This window comes from Chiloscyllium punctatum, chromosome 20, assembly GCF_047496795.1.
Source record: "Chiloscyllium punctatum isolate Juve2018m chromosome 20, sChiPun1.3, whole genome shotgun sequence".
NCBI lineage: Eukaryota > Metazoa > Chordata > Chondrichthyes > Orectolobiformes > Hemiscylliidae > Chiloscyllium > Chiloscyllium punctatum.
Genome location: NC_092758.1, coordinates 16,556,997 through 16,579,192, shown reverse-complemented (window position 1 = coordinate 16,579,192; position 22,196 = coordinate 16,556,997). Strand labels below are relative to the sequence as shown.

General features: G+C 43.2%; 1 protein-coding gene across 1 annotated transcript in view; it reads right to left on the bottom strand.

Annotated features, from left to right (window-relative positions):
* Nucleotides 1–5,911: 5,911 nt before the first annotated feature.
* The window catches only part of LOC140492309 (uncharacterized), a 31,851-nt gene continuing 15,566 nt past the window's right edge, over nucleotides 5,912–22,196 (bottom strand). Inside the window, exons 3-7 of the mRNA XM_072591258.1 lie at nucleotides 21,493–21,750; nucleotides 20,231–20,563; nucleotides 19,883–20,152; nucleotides 16,700–17,038; nucleotides 5,912–6,273 (exon numbers count right to left, since the gene is read on the bottom strand). Coding sequence (XP_072447359.1) covers nucleotides 5,912–6,273; nucleotides 16,700–17,038; nucleotides 19,883–20,152; nucleotides 20,231–20,563; nucleotides 21,493–21,750 — 1,562 coding nt within the window. The remainder of the gene's footprint in view (nucleotides 6,274–16,699; nucleotides 17,039–19,882; nucleotides 20,153–20,230; nucleotides 20,564–21,492; nucleotides 21,751–22,196) is intronic.

Genomic DNA, 22,196 nt, shown 5'->3' with positions numbered 1-22,196 from the left:
AACATGTCTACTTTCATTGGTTGGTGTACAAAGACACCCAATCCTTTTCTGTATACACATCTTCCCAATATATCACCATTTAAATAACACGTTACCTTTCTGTTTTGCTCACAAAAATGTATAAATTTTCATTTCGCCACATTGTATTGCATCTGCCTTGTTTCTGCCCACTCACCCAATTTGTCTCGCCTCCTTGCATTCTCATAATCCTTGTCCAGTTTTGTGTTGTCAACAATTTGGAAATAGTGCATTTGGTTCTCTTACCCAGGTCATTTATACATATCATGAATAGCTGGGGGCCAAGCTTTGATCTTGCAGTTGCCCACCAGTCACTATCTCCCACACAACGAGAAAGCATATTTCCACTCCTTCTTTCCTGTCTCTTAACTACACCCTGGTTGAGCCACCTTTCCTTTTTATTGTGCTAGACTGGAACAAATAGTTTTTAATAGTAGTGTACATGTTTGTCAAATGTTAATCATTGCCTATCCACTGCAACCCAAAAAGGTTCTCCAATCCATCCATGCCAATTTGCACACAAAGCACATAGTTCCTTTTATTTAGATTCAGGATCCTAGTTTTTTTTATTTGACAATGTCATCAAGTCATCTTCATGAACCCAATGCTCTGACAGATTAGGGTTAGAATGTTCTGATGAAAAGTAACTGAACTCAAAATGTTAGCTCCACTTTCTCCCGGCAGACCCGCTGAGTTTAGTCACCAAATTCTGTTTAAATTTGTCATTTTAACCTTATTAATTCCCTTCGCTATATTTTTGCACTGTTGCTCATTTGTTTTCCCCCCTTTTGTTTTCTGTCTTTCACTCCTACTCTTACTTCTTAGACATATTTTTATTTATATCCTTGTTTCTATCTTCCCTTTCTGCTTAGGTTTTCAATTCTGTTCCATTCTTGTATAAACATCCCAAGTATTCCCCCCCAGGCAGATGAGGATAACTCCCCTCCCTGCCATTAAAAATAAAGTGTGAATATGTTAAAATGGCAAAATCTTTTAGTAGGGGAGCTATTATCAGGTAAAACTTCAAGGGAGTGGCTTTCTGGGAAAGTTAAGTTCTTAGATCTTTCTTGAGGTTTTCTTTTTGCCGTAATGGTGTCAGTTTCCATTCAAACCTGAGAAGAATATTGTGGGTCTTCTATCTTTGCTCTTCCCTAACCTCCAATTCCCAATCACAGATAAAATCTCCATTCTGACAGGGCATTGACCCCTCCATTCTTCCTTTGTGGAAATGTCAGCCTCAACTTCACTAATCAGGATAGATCACCCAGATTGTGTCAGATCACACTATTCACAGACTGATCACTGTCACATCCATGTGTCAAAGCCCAAAGTACTACATACAGGAAAGAGAGAGAGAGAGAGAGAGAGAGAGAGAGGGAGAACCTGCACAGTTACCACCTTTGCTGTTTGATTTTGTGTATCGCTCTTCATCAGAGTGCTTCTGGGAAAATTAACAAACAGTGAAATTCACAACTAATCTTTGGGCGAAGTTCACAGCACAGAATCAGATAAGTTAATTATTGTTTTAAGTCTGTCCAAAGAAAGGCTGCAGTAGTGGGTACAGTGGATTATTTCTTGATTATATGTTTTTGGAGATAAGTCTCTTGATTAAACTTAAAATATAAGCCACAGCTATTAATTTAACCTGGGGCAGTGTTTGTAGAGGAATAAGACTGTGTAATTTTCTGGGTCTGTAGATTGTGAAGGAGCAAAAATGGCCTTTGCAGTGATATGTACTTCTTGTCAGATGTGGGAGTTTAAAGAGAGTTTAAGGGTTACTGCGGATTATATCTGCCATAAATGCTGTTGGATGAAATCTTATCAGATCAAGTGGATCGGTTGGAGAGACAGGTAGAAGCAATGAGGAATTTGCAACAGCAACAGTATGTGATGGATGGCAGTGATAGGAAGGGGGGGAAAGTCTCAGATACAGTCACATAGATGGGTTAACTCCAGGAAGGGTAAGAGAGGTAGGCAGCTAGTGCAGGAGTCTTTTGTGGATATACCCATTTCAAACAGGTATGCTGTTTTGGAAAATGTAGGGGGTGATGGATTCTCAAGTGAACATAGCACGAACAGCCAAGATTCTGGTGTTGAGACTAGCTCTAATGCAACGAAGGATATGCCGGCTTCCAAGAGATCAATTGTGTAAGGGGATCCTGTAGTCAGAGGTACAGACAGACATTTCTGTGGCCAGCAGAGAAAAAGCAGAATGGTGTGTTGTTTCCCTGGTGCCAGGATCAAGGATGTCTCAGAGATGGTGCAGAATGTTCTCACAGGGGAGAAAGGCCAGCAGGAGGTCATTGTCCACATTGGAACCAACGATATAGGAAGGGAAAAGGTTGAGACTCTGAAGGGAGATTACAGAGAGTTAGGCAGAAATTTAAAAAGGAGGTCCTGAAGGGTAGTAATATCTGGATTACTCCCAGTGCTACGAGCTAGTGAGGACAGGAATAGGAGGGTAGAGCAGATGAATACATGGCTGAGGAGCTGGTGTATGGGAGAAGGATTCAGATTTTTGGACCATTGGAATCTCTTTTGGGGTAGAAGTGACCTGTACAAGAAGGGTGGATTGTATCTAAATTGGAAGGGGACTAATATACTGGCAGGGAAATTTGCTAGAACTGCTTGGGAGGATTTAAACTAGTAAGGTGGGGGGGGGTGGGACCCAGGGAGATAGTGAGGAAAGAGATCGATCTGAGACGGGTACAGCTGAGAACAGAAGTGAGTCAAACGGTCAGGGCAGGCAGGGACAAGGTAGGACAAATAAATTAAACTGCATTTATTTCAATGCATGGGGCCTAACAGGGAAGGCAGATGAACTCAGGGCATGGTTAGGAACATAGCAATTACGGAAACATGGCTCAGGGATGGGCAGGACTGGCAGCTTAATGTTCCAGGATACAAATGCTACAGGAAGGATAGAAAGGGAGGCAAGAGAGGAGGGGGAGTGGTATTTTTGATCAGGGATAGCATTACGGCTGTGCTGAGGGAGGATATTCCTGGAAATATATCCAAGGAAGTTATTTGGATGGAACTGAGAAATAAGAAAGGGATGATCACCTTGTGGGGATTGTATTATAGACCCCCCCAATAGTCAGAGGGAAACTGAGAAACAAACTTGTAACAAGATCTCAGCTATCTGTAAGAATAATAGGGTAGTTATGGTAGGGGATTTTAACTTTCCAAACATCGACTGGGATTGCCATAGTGTTAAAGGTTTAGATGGACAGGAATTTCTTAAGTGTGTACAAGATAATTTTCTGATTCAGTATGTGGATGTACCTACTAAAGAAGGTGCAAAACTTGATCTCCTCTTGGGAAATAAGGCAGAGCAAGTGACTGAGGTGTCAGTGGGGGAGCACTTTGGGGCCAGCGACCATAATTCTATTCATTTTAAAATAGTGATGGAAAAGGATAGACCAGATCTAAATGTTGAAGTTCTAAATTGGAGAAAGGCCAATTTTGATGATATTAGGCAAGAACTTTCGAAAGCTGATTGGAGGCAGATATTCGCTGGAAAATGGGAAGCCTTCAGAAATGAGATAACAAGAATCCAGAGAAAGTATATTCCTGTCAGGGTGAAAGGGAAGGCTGGTAGGTATAGGGAATGCTGGATGACTAAAGAAATTGAGGGTTTGGTTAAGAAAAAGAAGGAAGCATATGTCAGGTATAGACAGGATAGATCAAGTGAATCCTTAGAAGAGTATAAAGAAAGTAGGAGTATACTTAAGAGGGAAATCAGGAGGGCAAAACAGGGACATGAGATAGCTTTGGCAAATAGAATTAAGGAGAATCCAAAGGTTTTTACAAATACGTTAAGGGCAAAAGGGTAACAAGGGAGAGAATAGGGCCCCTCAAAGATCAGCAAGGCGGCCTTTGCGTGGAGCCACAGAAAATGGGGGAGATACTAAATGAATATTTTGCATCAGTATTTACTGTGGAAAAGGATATGGAAGATATCAACTGTAGGGAAATAGATGGTGACATCTTGCAAAATGTCCAGATTACAGAGGAGGAAGTGCTAGATGTCTTGAAACAGTTAAAGGTTCCTGAGAACTCTGTGGGAAGCTAGAGAAGTGATTGCTGGGCCTCTTGCTGAGATATTTGTATCATCGATAGTCACAGGTGAGGTGCCAGAAGACTGGACGTTGGCAAACGTGGTGCCACTGTTTAAAAAGGGTGGTAAAGACAAGCTAGGGAACTATAGACTGGTGAGCCTGACCTCGGTGGTGGGCAAGTTGTTGGAGGGAATCCTGAGGGACAGGATGTACATGTATTTGGAAAGGCAAGGACTGATTAAGGATAGTCAACATGGTTTTGTGTGTGGGAAATCATGTCTCACAAACTTGATTGAGTTTTATGAAGAAGTAACAAAGAAGATTGATGAGGGCAGAGCAGTAGATGTGATCTATATGGACTTCAGTAAGGCGTTCGACAAGGTTCCCCATGGGAGACTGATTAGCAAGGATAGATCTCATGGAATACAGGGAGAACCAGCCATTTGGATACAGAACTGGCTCAAAGGTAGAAGACAGAGGGTGGTGGTGGATGGTTGTTTTTCAGACTGGAGGCCTGTGACCAGTGGAGTGCCACAGGGATCGGTGCTGGGTCCTCTACGTTTTGTCATTTACATAAATGATTTGGATGCGAGCAGAAGAGGTACAGTTAGTAAGTTTGCAGATGACACCAAAATTGGAGGTGTAGTGGACAGCAAAGAGAGTTACCTCAGATTCCAACAGGATCTGGACCAGATGAGCCAATGGGCTGAGAAGTGGTAGATGGAGTTTAATTTAGATAAATGTGAGGTGCTGCATTTTGGGAAAGCAAATCTTAGCAGGACTTATACATGTAATGGTAAGGTCCCAGGGAGTGTTGCTGAACAAAGAGACCTTGGAGTGCAGGTTCATAGCTCGTTGAAAGTGGAGTGGCAGGTAGATAGGATAGTGACAAAGGCATTTGGTATGCTTTCCTTTATTGGTCAGAGTATTAAGTAGAGGAGTTGGGAGGTCATGTTGCGGCTGTACAGGACATTGGTCAGGCTACTGTTGGAATATTGCATGCAATTCTGGTGTCCTTCCTATCAGAAAGATGTTGTGAAAGTTGAAAGGGTTCAGAAAAGATTTACAAGGATGTTGCCAGGGTTGGAGGATCTGAGCTACAGGGACGGGCTGAGCAGGCTGGAGCATCGGAGGCTGAGGGGTGACCTTATAGAGGTTTACAAAATTATGAGGGGCATGGATAGGATAATTAGACAAAATCTTTCCCTGGGATCGGGGAGTCCAGAACTTGACGGCATAGGTTTAGGGTGAGAGGGGAAAGATATAAAAGGGATCTAAGGGGCAACTTTTTCACACAAAGGGTGGTACGTGTATGGAATGAGCTGCCAGAGGATGTTGTGGAGACTGGTACAATTGCAACATTTAAGAGGCATGTGGATGGGTATATGAATAGGAAGGGTTTGGAGGGATATGGGCCAGGTGCTGGCAGGTGGGACTAGATTGGGTTGGGATAGCTGGTCGGCATGGACGGGTTGGACCGAAGGGTCTGTTTCCATGCTGTACATCTCTATGACTCTCTGAGTCTATGACATTGGTACATAATTCCTAATATAATATATATATATATATATATATATTTAAAAGAAGGTTCACACAGCTAGAGATGATTGCAGAAGTACACTAAGTGATTTACTGGAAAGAGAGACTAGGGAATGTCACATTTAAAATCTAAAAGGAACTTCAAACAATGCTCAAACAGAAAGAGGCAAGATAAAACAGACTGAATCAATTTGAAAACATTAACTTGATTCCCATTCCCTATCATTTTGGATCTGATGCCATTTGCACTTCAATTCACAAATTAAACTTCGGATGCCTACTGAATCCACAACCTACAATAAAATCCCTGTTACAGCTATTGATTTCACTGCTGGCCTGGTAACACTTGGACACAATCTTTTTTTAAACTTCCACTCCGATATAGATTTGGACTTGCCTGGATACAGATGTACGGCCGCAGTAATTACAGTAGCATCATTTTCCTGCACTTCACATGTGAATGAATTTCTTTCAATATTTCTGATGATCAGATAGACGCTGTCATTCAGTCGAATCTCATCAGTGTTGTTCCCCCTGTTATGCTGAAATGGATATCTCTGTTTCCAGTGGAGACTCAATGTATCTGAGAATCTGGAGATGGTGCAATTGAGGGTGATGTCGCTGCCCGCTACAAGCCTCCATGGAGCAGTCCCAACTGTAAAAATAGAGATGCGAGCTGTGGCAGTGATTGATAAATTGAACTTTCTCTGAAACATATTCACAGTTCTTTTTCCAAAGTTGGCAATTGTTAAGATGCATTATTCAGGACACAACTCAATAGCAACAAAAACATTCAGTAGCAATAAAATAAAGTAGGATCAGAAGCGGGCAATAAAGATGCTCCTCTATTCAGTAAAATCACGGCTGTATTTTTATATCACCTCCACTTTCCAAGCAAATCCTCATATCCATTCATTTTCTGTGTCCAAAAATAACCTTGCAATTACGATAAAAGTTAGTGAGTTGCCAAATAAAGGGGATTATTGTTTGTTAAATGTTTTATTAACTGCATATCTCATCTCATTAAATATTCAACTTCCTATCTTACCAAATGCCTCAAACATGCCATCGCAACATGAAATCAGAGCGGGTACATGGACACTGGCTGCAAACAGCCTCCAAGCAAATATCACTCAGGCATGATCCATGGATACCATGTCCATGGACATTGGCATCCAAGATTTGCCAATCCCTCAAGATCCTCATGGTTTCAATGTATCCACTTACGGGATGCTTAGGAAGCACAGGGAGAAAGTGAGGACTGCAGATGCTGGAGTACCAGAGTTGAAAAATGTGGTGCTGGAAAAACACAGCAGGCCAGGCAGCATCTGAGGAGCAGGAGAATCGATGTTTCGGGCATAAGCCCTTCTTCAGGAATGGCTTATTCCTGAAGAAGGGCTGATGCCTGAAATGTCGATTTCCTGCTCCTCGGATGCGGCCTGGCCTGCTGTGTTTTCCAGCACCACATTTTTCAACTCTGCTGAGGAAACACAGTCAGGGTATACCAGCAACTAGCATTGAAAGATGAGTGCATTTGTCCTTCAGTCAGAGCCAAAGTCTATCAGCACTGCTGTACAGACATGGGCAGGCACTACCTCGTTTCAGATAATTGATTATTCAGTCAATTGTTTCAATGCCTCTCCTCCAGGGCTCAGAGTTTTCTGAAGTTTCCTTTTACCTCGCTCTGCCTGCCTTGCTCCCTCTCTCTCTGTCTCAGGGTTTGTTTCTGAGCAGATACACACTTGTGTGTAAGGGGCCTGCTGTACTGCTGAAGCCTCCCCTACATGACCCATCAGTTCAAAGGGATTGACACAGCGAGCACTTGCTAAAGTCTGCTCTCCATTCAGGAGACTAGGCAGCAGCACACAGCGAGCGAGTCTCTGCCCCACACCCACTTCCACCTCTGCCCCCCATCCATTCCCCTGCCCCGCCCCTGACCCCGTCCAGTCCCCCACATACCTCCCCCCCTCCTGTAAAACCCCTGCCTCCACGCTCCGAACCCTGTCTGCCCAACGCCCCCATCCAACCCCCCCGCACCCTCTACTCTGTCCCCCACCCCCATCTGCCCTGCCCTACCCCCGTCTGCCCATTCCCTCAAACTCATCCCCTGCCCCTGTCTGCTCCCATCTGCCCTGTCCTCCGCCCTCCCTACCCCCGTCCAACCCTGCACCCCATCCATCCCCTCCCCCCACCGAACATCGCACCCGGTCCACACCCATCCACCCCTCCAACCCCATCCACCCCAGCCGCCATCCGCCCCCAACCCCATCCACCCCACCCCATCTGCCTGCCAACCTACCGTCCCCCTCTGCTCCCTGCCCCCATCTGCCCACTTCCCCCAAATCCATCACCCATCCCCGTCTGCCCTCTCCCCGCCCCGTTTGCCCTGCCCCCCAAACTCTGTCCGTCTGCCCTCGGTCATCCCCCCCAACCTGTCCAACCCTGCTCCCCGTCCGCAAACCCCATCCCATCCAACATCACCCCCTGTCCACACCTATCCACCCCTGCCATCCAGACCGCCCCGACCCTGTGTCCACCCCTCCATCAGCCCCCCAACACCGCCCACATCCCCAACCAAGTCCACCCTCACCCCCGTCCGTCCGCCCCCCCGTCTGCCCCCATCCACCCCCCAACCCCATCCACACCCTAACCCCATCCACCCCCGTTCCCCCCATCTGCCTCCGCACCTTGACAGCCCCCCATCAGCCCCCACAACCCCGTCCACATCCCCAACCCTGTCCACCCCCGTCCCCATCCAACCCCCTATCCCCGTCCACCCCCGCCCCCATCTGCCCCACCGCCTGTCCGCTCACCCATCCATCCCACTAAGCCCGGCCACCCCCGCGAGAATCCGCCCCCACTCCCTGTCCACTCCTCCATCCACACTCCCAAACCTGTCCACCTCCACCCCTGGTCTGCTCTCAGTCCACCCCCCCCACAAACCCCGTCCAACCCTGCCACCCAGTCTGCGATCTTTGGATAATCCGAAATTTGGATAATTAATATTCGGATAATCAAGGTTCCTCTGTATTGATTTGCTCTTTTCTGCAAATATATAGATTGAGTAGTTCCACTATTTGTTGGCAGGAATCTGTCCAGGGTATTGGGTAGGGAAACATCTTACTGTCAGGCACACTGACACATCAAACTAACACTTACAGGATATGTCAACTGCTTGTGTGGCAAATACACAACCCATTTATTTAACCAAATGGAGCATCAGAGAGTCCATCTCTGACTCTTCCCCTTCACTTCTCTGATCTAATTCTGAGGACTGGCTGTCCACCAATATCGACAAAAACTCACCAACTCTCACAGTTACCTCAAATATACACTTTAAAACCCTGTTCCTGTAAAGATTCCATTCTATTCTCCCATTTTCTCCATCTCCATGGCATTTGTTCAGACAATGCCACCTTCCATTGGGCTGCCTCCAACAAGGTGTCCTTTTTCCTTCAGCAAAGAATCCTCCCCATTGTGCTTGATAGTGCCCTGAAGCACATCTGTACCATCTCCCGCCCTTTAGCTCTCACCCCTAGAACAGCAATGAGGTTCACTTTGTCCTCAATTTTCACTGCCCAGTCTCTGTCTTCAAAGGATCAACCTCCGTAATTTCTGCCAACTGCAGCATCACCTTCCCCCCACACTGCCAGCATTCCACATGGGCCATTCCCTCCCTGACACCTTGATCCACTACTTCATTCCTCCTAATTCTTTCTCACTCGTCCATGGCAACTTCCCATGAAATGGCAGAAGTTTTAACACTTACCCATTCACCTCCTCCCTCCTCACTGTCCAAGGTTCCAAATACTTGTTCCAGGTGGAGCAGCATTTCACTTGCCTTCATTCAATTCAGTCTCCTGCATTCACTGCTCACAATAGTTTTCTTTACATTGGAGAGACCAAACACAGTCTGTATGACCATTATGCAGAACGCCTCTACTCTGTATGAGTGACCCTGACCTCCCAGTTGCTTGCCATTTCAATAAAACACTTTGCTCCCATTCTAGCATTTCTATCCTGGGCATGCTATAATATTGCAACAAAGCACAACACAAGCTCAGGCAACATTTTATTTCCATCTTAATCACTTTATAACCTCAAGGACTCAATTTAGAATTCCATAACTTCAGAGCATAAGCTCTGTGTCCTCAATTGTTCTTATATCCTCCAACTCTTTCACCTCTCATCAACATCCCAATACCTATCTCCCCTTAAGATACGCACACAAACCACATGCACACACATAGTCACGCACACATACATGCACATACATTTGCACACAAGCATGCATGCAAACACACACACAAGCACTCACACACATGTGGATGCACATACAGACGCACACACAAGCATGCATACAGACACATATGTGCGCACACACGCATACACAGAGCCATGTCTTGTTTGTTTCTTGATTACTTTTCTCTCGGCAGAGCAGCCACAGTTGTTCCTTTACATACCTTCATTTACAACAGTTTTATCTCTTCATCACTCCTTAAACACCATTATCAACCGTAACTTTCACTGTGGGCACCCTCACAATCTGTTCCTGTTCCTCCTCCCCTTCTGCCTAGCATTAAAAAATATTATTTTTAACCCCTTTCACTTCCAATGATGAGCTTTTTTGGACTTGCAATGCTAACTCTGCGTCTCTCTCCCCACAGATGCTGCTAAAGCTGCTGAGTGTCTCCAGCAGTTTCCATTTTTATTCCAGATTTCCAATACCTGCTTTTGCTTTTATTTGAGAGATTTTTCGAAGGTTTTTCACAATCAGGAGAAGTGAGTTTCCTTGCCATATCTCAACAAACTGACTTTGTTAATTATTTACCACTCCTTTATGGCATTGCTCATGTTTGTTTTGAGTGCAATTTTTCCACATCACCACTCAGATATCCTGAAATTCGCCAGCATGCCTTGCTCTGTGCCAGCCTTAACAGCCCATTGTGTAACTGGACAACTAAGCTCAGTCCGGAACTGCATGCGCAATTCCTAACATTTACCCTGGACTTGGAGAACAGGGCTGAAAAATGTGTTGCTGGAAAAGCGCAGCAGGTCAGGCAGCATCCAAGGAGCAGGAGAATCGACGTTTCGGGCATAAGCCCTTCTTCAGGCATCAGGGGCAATATTAGTGTCTCTCCCCCAAGTGGACAGGAACTTGGACGTCTTTCTGGATGAGCTGGTCCACAGCCAGGGCTTTTTCTTCCCCACCAGGACCAGCAATGGATACTGTAACACAAGCCTTATACAATGGTGCTACCCAGGTTAGAGATATATCAATCATTGAAGGAAGGTCAATGAAGAAGGTCTGTCCACTCCAGTATCTTCTTTCTGGTGCCTCACATTCAATCTATCTCTGCTATGTACCATGTCCCACCAAGAATGACTCACTACAACTCATTATTATCCACAACATCTCCCCTCAATCATTACCACACACCCAACACCACTAACCTTGCATACCCTCTGTGCTGCCTACTCACTCACTTGGCACACCTCCCACCTTCACATAAAATAACTGATGTGCCAGCCCGTCTTCTGTAATACTTCTTTCTTATTCGGTGAGGTGAACTGCCCATGATAGCGCAGAAAGAGTTGATGGGCACTGTACTACCAGTTATTCAGCTTCTCAACCCTTGTGTGGAGAGGATCCTGACTCTGGGGACTGTGATCAGTTGGTGGACTATGTCCAAACCCTTGGACTAGTAGCGAACGTTGTTTTGACTTATTGAACTGTAGTCCCTGAGCAAAAGTGACTTGGCTGAGGCCTGCTGACAACCATGACAAAGCTTCCTGCCCTTGTGTCTGCACCAAATGTCAAGGCAAGACAGAAGAATTATGAGTCTCATAACCCTAGCTGAGGGGGCGAAGTGCAAAAAGGAGAGGCATGGCAATACAAGACAGGAATACTCTGAATATCAAAGCGAGTGAACACTATGACAGCAAGGAAAGAAGCAGTGATGTAGTCTTGTCCAGTTCATGAACTGGGTGTGTGTCCCTGAGCATACGGTGTCCTTGCTGCAGCATTGCAATGATAATTGTTGGTGTGACCCAAGGTGTAGCATTGAAGTGCAGAAGCATCCTGTACATGGAACAGAGATGTACCACGCAAGTTCTGAGGGATTGGCGTATATTGGAATGCCAATACCTGTGGATGGTGGTGAGCATGACGCCAATGCCCATGGAGTGCACTCTGAGATGTTGGTAGCTGGTGTCCAATACGGAGGCTGTACAGAATAAACTGCAAACTAAATTTGCCAGGTACCCATTCTGATTTCTATGCTGAGTTTTTGTGACATTTAGTTTGTTTGGCAAATTTGATAAGATAGAAAGCTGAGGCAGGTAGGGCAGTTAAAGAAAAGCAATAATCCCCCATTAATGGGCAACTCGCTGTTGCCTAGCAAGAACCTCACCATGCTCTATGTGAACCGCATAAAAGTTTTCAAGAGTTGCTTCTGACATGGAGAAAGGTCAGACTGGGCTTATCATCCAATTCTACCATAAATATGCATTCTAGCTCCTAATCTTCATTCCCTCGGCAAGAATCAGGTATACTCTTAACCTGCACAAAGCAACAGTTCCTCCATTAACAAAAACATCAACAGAAATTGCTGGAGAAACTAAGCAGGTCTGACTGCATCCAGGAGGAGAAAGCAGAGTTAATGTTTTGGGCCAAGTAACTCTTCTTCAGAACTGATTGTTGCTTGTTAAAGGTAAATGATAAGTAGAGATGGAGCCCAGAGAGAGAAAACATCAGCTTAGCAGTGAAAAGACTGGATAAAAGTCAGCCTGGGGGGTGTCAATAGCTGTTAATGGGAACCATTAGTAGCTGACAATGAGATGGTTGTGGTAGCAGCCCATGTGATGATAGGGCCTGGGGTGGAGGAGTGGGTGAAGGACATGAAAAAAAGATGCTCACGCCCTAAAAGTTTTGAACTTGATATTAAGTCCTGAAGGCTGCAGGGTCCCCAAGTAGAAAATGAGATGCTGTTCTTGCAACTCATGCTGAACTTCACTGGAGCATTGCAGCAAACTCAAGACAGAGACATTAGCCAGAGAACATGGTGGTGTGTTGAAATGGCAGGTAACCAGAAACTCAGAGTTGTTCTTGTGGACAGAGCATAAATGTTCTACAATGTGGTCTCCCAGTCTATGTCTTGACTCTCCAATGTAGAGGAGATCACATTGTGAGCAGCACATACAATAGACTGCACTAAGTGAAGTGCAGGTAAAAGGCTGCTTCACCAGGAAGATATGTCTGGGGCCTTGAATAGTGAGAAGGGAAGAAGTAAATATGAAGGTATCATGGCGTATACGATTGCAGGGGAAGGTCCCATGGGTATATGGAAAGGTGTTGCGTGTGAGGGAGGAATGGACCCAGAGGGATTGGTGTTTGCAGAAGGCTAACAAGGTAGGGGAGGTGAATATATGTCTGGTGGTGGCATCCCACTGCAGGTGCTGGAAATGGTGGCTTATGCTCCTTTGGAATGGATGCTGGTGGAAGGCAAGAGAGGACCGGGGTCTTTATTGACAATGAAGGTGGGCAGAGAAGGAGTGAGGGGAGAAGTGTGAGAGATGTTTGGGCCACAGCTGAGGGCTTGTCACTGCCAGACCTGCTAAGTTTCTGTTTTCGTTTCAGATTTCCAGTATCTGCAGTTCTTTGGGGTCTTTTTTTGTTTAGAAGTCATCAATCAATCCCTCATATCTAGAATTAGGTTTTATTGTCCCATGTACTCAAGTACAGAAGTACAGTGAAAAGTTTACAACATCACCTCTCATGGTGCCATCTTATGTACAAAGTACCTTGGTACAAATCTTAGATACAAAAAGAGGAATAAAGAAGGAAAGAAGTTGCATTACCTTACAGTGCTTCATTGTATAAATTAGAAATAAGATATAGTTAAAAGGATAAACATTACAGTCAAATAAACAGATTACAGATAAAGATTACATTGCAATAGCTCAGTGCAGGATCTTCCATATATGGTCTGACTGCCTCACAAGCCACTGATCATCCATGCCTGACCCAGACAGCTGTACTCAGTATTCTGAATTAAGTCTTCACATCTCCTCTCATGATCATTACTTGCAAGAACGGTTCAAAATCTTTCCTTTGCTCTGACAGCCTTATAGTAAAACATTATTTTAACTCAATTCTCACATTGGTCTTGGCACATACTCTTTAGCTTCGTACTGAGTCACTGAGCACCCACATTGTATTTGTGGTTATGAAAACAGATGGATAGAGTCATAGAGATATACAGCACAGAAACAGACCCTTCAGTCCAATTTGCCCATGCCGATGAGATATCCTAACCTAATTTAGTCCTATTGCCAGCACTTGGCCCATATCCTTCTAAACCCTTCGTATTCATAAGCCCATCCAGATGCCTTCAAAATGCTGCAATTGTACCAGCCTCCACCACTTCCTCTGGCAGCTCATTGCATTCATACACCATCTTCTACGTGAAAATGTTGCCCCTTAGATCCCTTTTATATTTTTCTCCTCTCATCCTAAATCTATGCCCTCTAGTTCTGGACCTGCCTTCCTACAAGTGATAACACTTTGTCTATTTATCCTATCCATGAAAAATAGTGAGTTATTGGTTGAAATGATGGAATCCAGATGTATTTTGCAAATGATAATTTGTTAATAATCTGTTGATGTATACTATTGCCTCAGGTTAGATTAGATTCCCTACAGTATGGAAACAGGCATTTCACTGACCCTCCGAAGAGTAACCTACCCTATATTTACCCCTAGCTTGGCAATTTAGTATGGCCAATTCACCTGATCTGCAAATCTTTGGATTGTAGGAGGAAACCGCAGCATCCGGAGGAAACCCACGCAGACACGGGGAGAATGTGCAAACTCCACACAGACCTTTGCCCAAGGTGGAAATCAAACCAAGATCCCTGGCACTGTGAGGCAGCAGTGCTAACCACTGAGCCACCATGCCACCCAATCAGAAGGACATAGAATGATGTAACTGGAAAAAGACAATATTGTCAAGGAGAATACTGAGATACAAAGTCCTAGACCTAGACAGGATAGACATTCACAAAGAGGTGGTGTTAGCAATTCTGGAGAGTGTGAAAAATAGATAAATCTCCTGAGCCAAATGGGATTTATCCTAGGATTCTGGGAAGCTAGGGAGGATATTGCAGACCTTTTGGCTTTGATCTTTATGTCGTCATTGTCTACAGTAATAGTGCCAGAAGACTGGAGGATAGCAAATGTTCTTCCCTTGTTCAAGAAGGGGAGTAGAGACAACCTTGGTAATTATAGACCAGTGAGCCTTACTTCAGTTGTGCATGAAGTGTTGGAAAGGGTGATAAGAAATAGGATTTATAAGCATCTAGAAAGGAATAATTTGATTGAGGATAGTCAACCCAGTTTTGTGAAGTACTACATCATGCCTCACAAATCTTACTGAGTTCCTTGAGAAGGTGACCAAACAGTGATAAAGGCGTTTGATAAGTTTCCCCATGGTAGGCAATTGCAGAAAATATGGTGGCATGGGATTAAGAGTGATTTGGCAGTTTGGATCAAAAATTGGCTAGCTGAAAGAAGACAGAGGGTGGTGACTGATGGGAAATGTTCATCCTGGAGTTCAGTTACTAGAGGTGTACCGCAAGGATCTGTTTTGGGGTCACTGCTGTTTGTCATTTTTATAAATGACCTGGATGAGGGTGTAGAATCATGGGTTATTAAATTTGGTGTTGACACTAAGATCAGTGGAGTTATGTATAGTGCTGAAGGATGTTGCATAGATAAGCTGCAGAGCTGGGCTGTTAGGTGGCAAATGGAGTTTAATGCAGCAAAGTGTGAGGTGATTCACTTTGGAAAGAGCAACAGGAATACAGAGTACTGAAGCTAATGGTAAGATTCTTGGCAATGTCGATGAACAGAGAGATCTCAGTGTCCATGTACATAGATCCCTGCAAGTTGCCACACAGGTTGATAGGGTTGTGAAGAAGGCGTACGGCATGTTAGGTTTTATTGGTAGAAGGATTGACTTTCAGAGCCATGAGGTCATGTTGCAGCTGTACAAAACTCTGGTGCAGCCGCGCTTGAAGTATTGCATACAGTTCTGGTTGCCACATTATAAGAAGGATGTGGAAGCTTTGGAAAGGGTGCAGAGGAGATTTACTAGGATGTTGCCTAACATGCAGGGAAGGTCTTATGAGGAAAGGCTGAGAAACTGGAGGCTGTTTTTGTTGGAGAGATGAAGGTTGAGAGGTGACTTAATTGAGACATATAAAATAATCAGAGGATTAGATAGGGTAGACAGTGAGTGCCTTTTTCCTCAGATGGTGATGGCTAGCATGAAGGAACATAGCTTTAAATTGAGGGGTGATAAATATAGGAAAGTTTTCAGAGGTAGTTTCTTTACTCAGAGAGTAGTAGGGGCATGGAATGTACTGCCTGCAACAGTAGTAGACTGGCCAACCTAAGGACATTTAAATGGTCAGTGGATAAACATAGGGATGAAAATGGAATAGTGCAGTTTATTGGACTTCAGATTGTTGTGCCAATCTGTGAAACCATCAAGGGCTGAAGGGCCTCTACTGCGCTGTAACGTTCTATGTTCTAACTTCTGAATAACATTTTATTAACGCAAGGGGAACTGAGTCCCAAAGCAGCAGAACTTACCCTAGTGCAACTGAATGCTGGTGTGGAGCAGACAGGAGGTTTGAAGCAGAGCAAGGCAGTTGCTGGACTGAGGCCTGGTTCAGGCGGTCAGCCAATGCTGCTGCAACATAATGTCTATTTGAAATTCTTTAGTGGACTGTAATTTTAATCCTTTAACTATGTTATAACTATCTTATTCCTAACTCATTTTTTTTAGACACTGTAAATAATGCTACCACTTTTCCTTTTGTTTCTGTTTTGCAACCAAGATTTGTACCCAGGTAATTGTACCTAACATCGTGCCATTAGAAGAAGCCATTGTAAAGATTTTTCACTGTACTCCTGTCCTTCTGGCCTGCAGTACACGTGATAATAAAATATATTCTATTCTATTCTTTGGAATGAGTATTATAATTATTGCTGTGATAATGTTCATTTTTATTACCTTTAATGCCAAACAATTCATATTGTTTCAGGATTATGGTACTGGACTGTCCTTGTCGACAGCTGAACATTCCTGCGAGCTCAAATCCAGGTCTTGTAATCCTCAGATTAAGGGTACCATTAACCTGATTTATCTGGTTGTGTAGGCTTTGTGTGTCATTGTACTCCTTGCTCCATTGTACTTTCCACCTTGTACCATCACTGTGAAAAATACCCAACTGCTTTGTCAATTGTTGCCCCGAATGTGGTTTCCATTCCCAGGTGACAGGACCATTTCCAGCATGTTCTGGACCATTTAATACAAAGTTGTTGGAATTTTCTGAAAAAAAGACTGTATTTCCTGCAAAGAAGAAACACATTTTAAAAAAATAATTAAGTGGCAGCTCAATCACTCAATGAACGTAATAATGTGTTTTTTAATTCACTCATGGGATGTAGGCATCATTGGTTGGGCCAGCATTTATTCCCCATCCTGAGTTAAATTATTTACAATGTGCAATTTCTTTAAAACTTAATTCAGGATACCAGGGATTATAACAAAGTTGCTTATTGAAGCTTAATGGGCACAAACTAACTGTCACATTTCTTATTACAACTGAAACCATGCATCGGAGGAAATGCAGAAGTGTACTCGAAGGTTATGAAAGATCTCTTGGGATGGAAGTTACTTTTTCTTTTTTCAGTTTGACTCATTATCCCATTCTTGCCTCATTGTTATTTCTCCTTTCAAAACACGAAATTAATAATTGCTCTTGGTGTTTTTAATGCAATGGCTGAGTGATGAAAATCAGGGACCCACGAGAAGTTGGAATCTGAGGAATATGGAAATCTCAAAGAGCACCAGGAAGTAATGGAGGTAAGGTGGCACGGTGGCTCAGTGATTAGCACTGCTGCCTCAGCACCAGGGACCCAGGTTCAATTCCTGCCTCGGGTGACTGACTGTGTGGAGTTTGCACATTCTTCCCAGTGTCTGTGTGGGTTTCCTCTGGGTGCTCCAGTTTCCTCCCACAATCCAAAGATATGCAGGTTAGGTGAATTGCTCATAGTCAGGGGTAAAATATAGGGAAGGGGAATGGGTGTGGGTAGGTTACTCCTCCGATGGGTCGGTGTGGACTTGCTGGGCCGAAGGGCCTGTTTGCATACAGTAGGGAATCTAATCTAAGGTGGTATGAGTCCATGGAGGAATTGGAACATAATGGGATGGATTTTCCCCTCTCTAGTGTAATGTGAGAGGTGAATAAGAAGGGGAAATAATTGGGCGAGTTGGCTGTGGAAGGAAACTCCAACCCCCTCCCTTCATGCCACCTCAGAAATTATGTTCTGGCTGGGAAGCTCCATGTGCAAGCTTCTCAACCCACCATGAGTTGCTGATACAGCTGAAGGCAATTGTGCCTAGAATTCCATCGTGAAGAACTCTTGCAAGATGTCCTGTGGCCCAGATGATCAGCCTTCAATAAATACAATCATTCTCCTTTGTGCTGGGTAGGAGTCCAAACAGCATTTTCCCACTATCCCTTTCACTCCAGTTTTGATAGGGCTCCTTGTCATACTTAGTCAAATACTGTCTTAATGTCAAAGACAGTCATCCTCACTTCCCTTAGTCATAGAGTCATAGAGGTCTGCAGCACAGAAAAAGGTCCTTTAGCTCATTGAGTCTGTGCTCGTCAAAAACAAACACCTAACTATTCAAATCCCATTTTCCAACACTTGGTCCATAACCTTATCTGCCATAGAACTGCAAGCGCAGATGTAAGAGGTCAGCACATTTTTCCCATGTTTAGTCCAAGGCTGAAATGAGGCTAGAAGCTTAGTGGCCTGAACAGAACACAAAGTGAGCACCAGTTAGGAGACTATTGCTGAGCAATAGCCACTTGGTCGTGGTTTTGATGACTCCTTCCATCACATGGGTATTAATTGAGAATAGACTACTGGGGTGATAAGTAGCTGAGTTGGATTTGTCCTATGTTTTGTGGATACAACCTAGTTGGGAAACTTTACAGATTTACAGGTAAACACAATTTCAGAATAAAAAGCAAGCCATTTAAGATTGAGTTGAGGATAAATATTTTCACTCAAAGGGCAGTGAATTTTGGGAACTTATTACTCCAAGAAATGGTTAAAGCTCAGTCATTAAGAAAGTTCAAGACAGACATTGAGAATTTTCTTGTTATATATGATTTCAAAAGCAGGGAGATTGCATGTGAATGTGATATTGAGGTAGATGATAACCTATGATATAAAATGGTGGTGCAGGCTCATGAGATTGGATGGCCTGTGAATGTATAGAATGCTCCTATTTTCAGAGATGCTACTGTTGGAACTAACTTCAGACTGTTAATGTGAAGATTAAACAATGGGATTCCATGTTGTGTAATAACCCACAGGAAGACAGCTTCAGATATATATTTGCACCAGACTTATTGAGCCCAAATGCTTGTGCCAGATGCTCATATGCAAAGCATTGGTAATGAAGTGTGAATCTGGCTCCCCACTTCAAGGCACTCCAAGCCAGATCAGTGCCATGTCTCAGTGCCATACCTGGGTTTATTATATTCACATTGTCTGCTGTTCCCTGTATTACATAAGAACACAATAAATAGGAGCAGGAGTAGGTCATTCTGTCTCTCAAGCCTGCTGTGCTATTTGATAAGATCATGGCTGATCTGTCCCAAACTTCACCTCCTCCTTTCTGCCAGTTCCTCCTAGCCTTTAACTCCTTTATGTTTCAAAGCTCCATTTGAATTGAAAAATGTAATACTTTCAATGATGTAGCCTCCACAAACCTCTCGGTAGAGAATTTCAGGCATTCACAACCTTCTGAGAGAAGAATTTCCATGCACCTTATTCTGTAACTCTGTCCCCTATTTTGATTGCACCTGAGAAATAGTGAATCAATTGTAATGTCCTTTGGGACTTACTGTCGTGAAAGTTGTTGTACAAATGCAAGACCGGTTTTCTTTCATTTTCCTTGCAGCCACAGGCTTGCTTTTCACCAGAGATTCGTTGTACACCTCGATACTGTGTCTCACATAACAGGCTTGAGGAAGCCTTTGTATTGCTTTTCTGGCATACAATATGTAGAGCTATTGGTACTACATAGTACAAATGTAGCTTCTGCTACTGTGCAATGCAGAACAATTCATTCAGTGGCAGTTTTTAATTTATTCTTCATCATTTTACTTACTTGTAATTTCCAGATAATATGGGATTATTACTTTGGGACTGTTCTGATGCAATAAAACACATGTCCAGTTCCCTTTGACTCTATCAGCTTTCTGAATAATCAGATGTAGGGATTTCTCTTTTTCGTTATGACCAGTCACTGTTTTCTCTGCAACAACTTTACCAATACTATTGATCCAAACAAGTCTGATTGATTCAGTGACATCAGAGACAGAGCAGGTCAGGGTAACGGAGTCTTCCTCAGTCTCTGCATCAGAGGGTTTCGCTGTGACTGTGTAAACAAGAAAATCATTTAGATTTTAAACAATAACAAGATCATTGGAAACAGCATCAGCATTCTGTCCCTTACCTTTAACTATGATGAGTTTAATGGTCTTACGCTTTGCTGAATCGGCAGTTAATGTGTAAACTCCTGCATCACCAAACAGCACTGGGGTAATCTGTATAGAAGTCATGTAGTACCAAGAAGAGGTAATTATTCGACTCCCAAAATACGTCTTTTTCAAATGTAATGGAGGAAAGGAAGCAATTTGCTCATCTTGATTTGGATAACGATCTGACTTCCAAGTCCAGGTAAAATCATGGAATGTCCAAAAGAAGGTGTTACTAACCAGGTGAAATTCACTGTGAACTGTACTTGACCGAAAACATGTGTACTCAACATCATGAAAATCATATTTGACTGTAACAGAAAAAGAAGTTTTGACTTTAGCATTCTAACAGTTACAGCAGATAAAATGTTTGTTAAGCCTTTCCTTTTTAAAAAAATCTCTTCAAAATTTCATTCCCCCCAATTTTAAATGGGCTTCTTTGTGATTTAAAAAAAAAGACAATAAAAAACTTGTGAAGAGTCAGTTAATATTGCACCTGGCAACTTGTTTCCAGGTAAGAATTTGGTTCATTTCGAAGCTTCAAAACAATTGTTCAAGACCCATGTAATATTGGGGCACCCAGGTTCAAATGCAGAAAGTGGAATTTGAGTTAAAAAATAAAAAAAAAACTGTCCTTTCACTGAAAGGTCACTGGCCTTGAAATGTTAACTTGAATTTTCTCTCCACAGATGCTGCCAGACCTGTTGAGTTTCTCTGATATTTTCTGTTAGATTTCCAGTGCCTGCAGTTCTTGGTTTTTATTAAAAGAACCTTGGCATCAGGTCCTGGACTGGGAGAACTAAATATGTGAAATATGAAATTATCTAATATATTTTTTTGCCAGAAAGGAGGGTGAGAGTAATCCTCAATCCTAAGAGGATTTAAGAAGGCTAAGAATTTATAGCCCTCCCTTACACTGAGCTCCAAACCTTTCGCTTCCAAATGTGAACAAATCCCTTGATCCCCTCTTCATGTCTGGACACCACCTGTTGAACTATTCATGCAGGGACCAAGTGGTCTGTTCATTACCTTGCTTTTCATTACAGTTTGATTTTTTTCAGTATCTAATGAGATCTGATGAGATCTTCACTCCAAACTTACATTCCTGCAGCTCATCCAAAGAGAACAGCGTGTCCAAGGATAGTAAAATCCCATTAACCATTAGTTCCCTCTGCTGCCCTGGGAAAACTAGGAGAACAGTATTGTTTTAATATCCACTTTATTGTACATTTGGACTTACCTTGGTTCACATATATATTCTCAGTAATTATGGTGGTCCCATTTTTCTGTACTTCACATGTATAGAGTTTAAAATCCAGTCTTCTAATACTTCTAACTAGCAGATAGACTGTATTATTCAGATGGATTTTGTCCCTCCCATTTTTCCGAAAAAGGGCTCTCTGTTTCCAGTGAAGATTGACTGTATCCAAGAGTCTGGAGATGGTGCAACTCAGTGTGATGTCACTGCCCATTTCAGGGCTCTGCGTATCTGTCTCAACTATAAAAACAGAGACATAAGCTGGAGAATCATTTGGTAAATAAGCAATTTCTGAAGGATAGCCGCAGTCCCAATTTTAATTTTGTTTCAATATAGTGTAGATTAATAGTCATTTGGCTGTACAAATCCTGAGTATTGCTGAAAATGACATATTTTGTCAAAGCTTTCTGTCTTTCACTCATCAGAACAATTTACTGGAACAGCAATTTAAGAGAAAAAATATATACTGCATGAGAGAAAACTGCTGGTTGGTTGGCAGGTGGACTGTGGTTGAGACATTGTTATTAGGAATTCACAAATTAACAATGATTACCTGTTCATCAAACATAAAGAGAGCCTAGCAGTTAATTGTCAGTCATCATCAATTCATCACAAGATTCACTATCCTCTGAGAAAAGAAATCCTTCCTCACCTCACCTCAAACTTAAATGGGATGCCTCTTAACC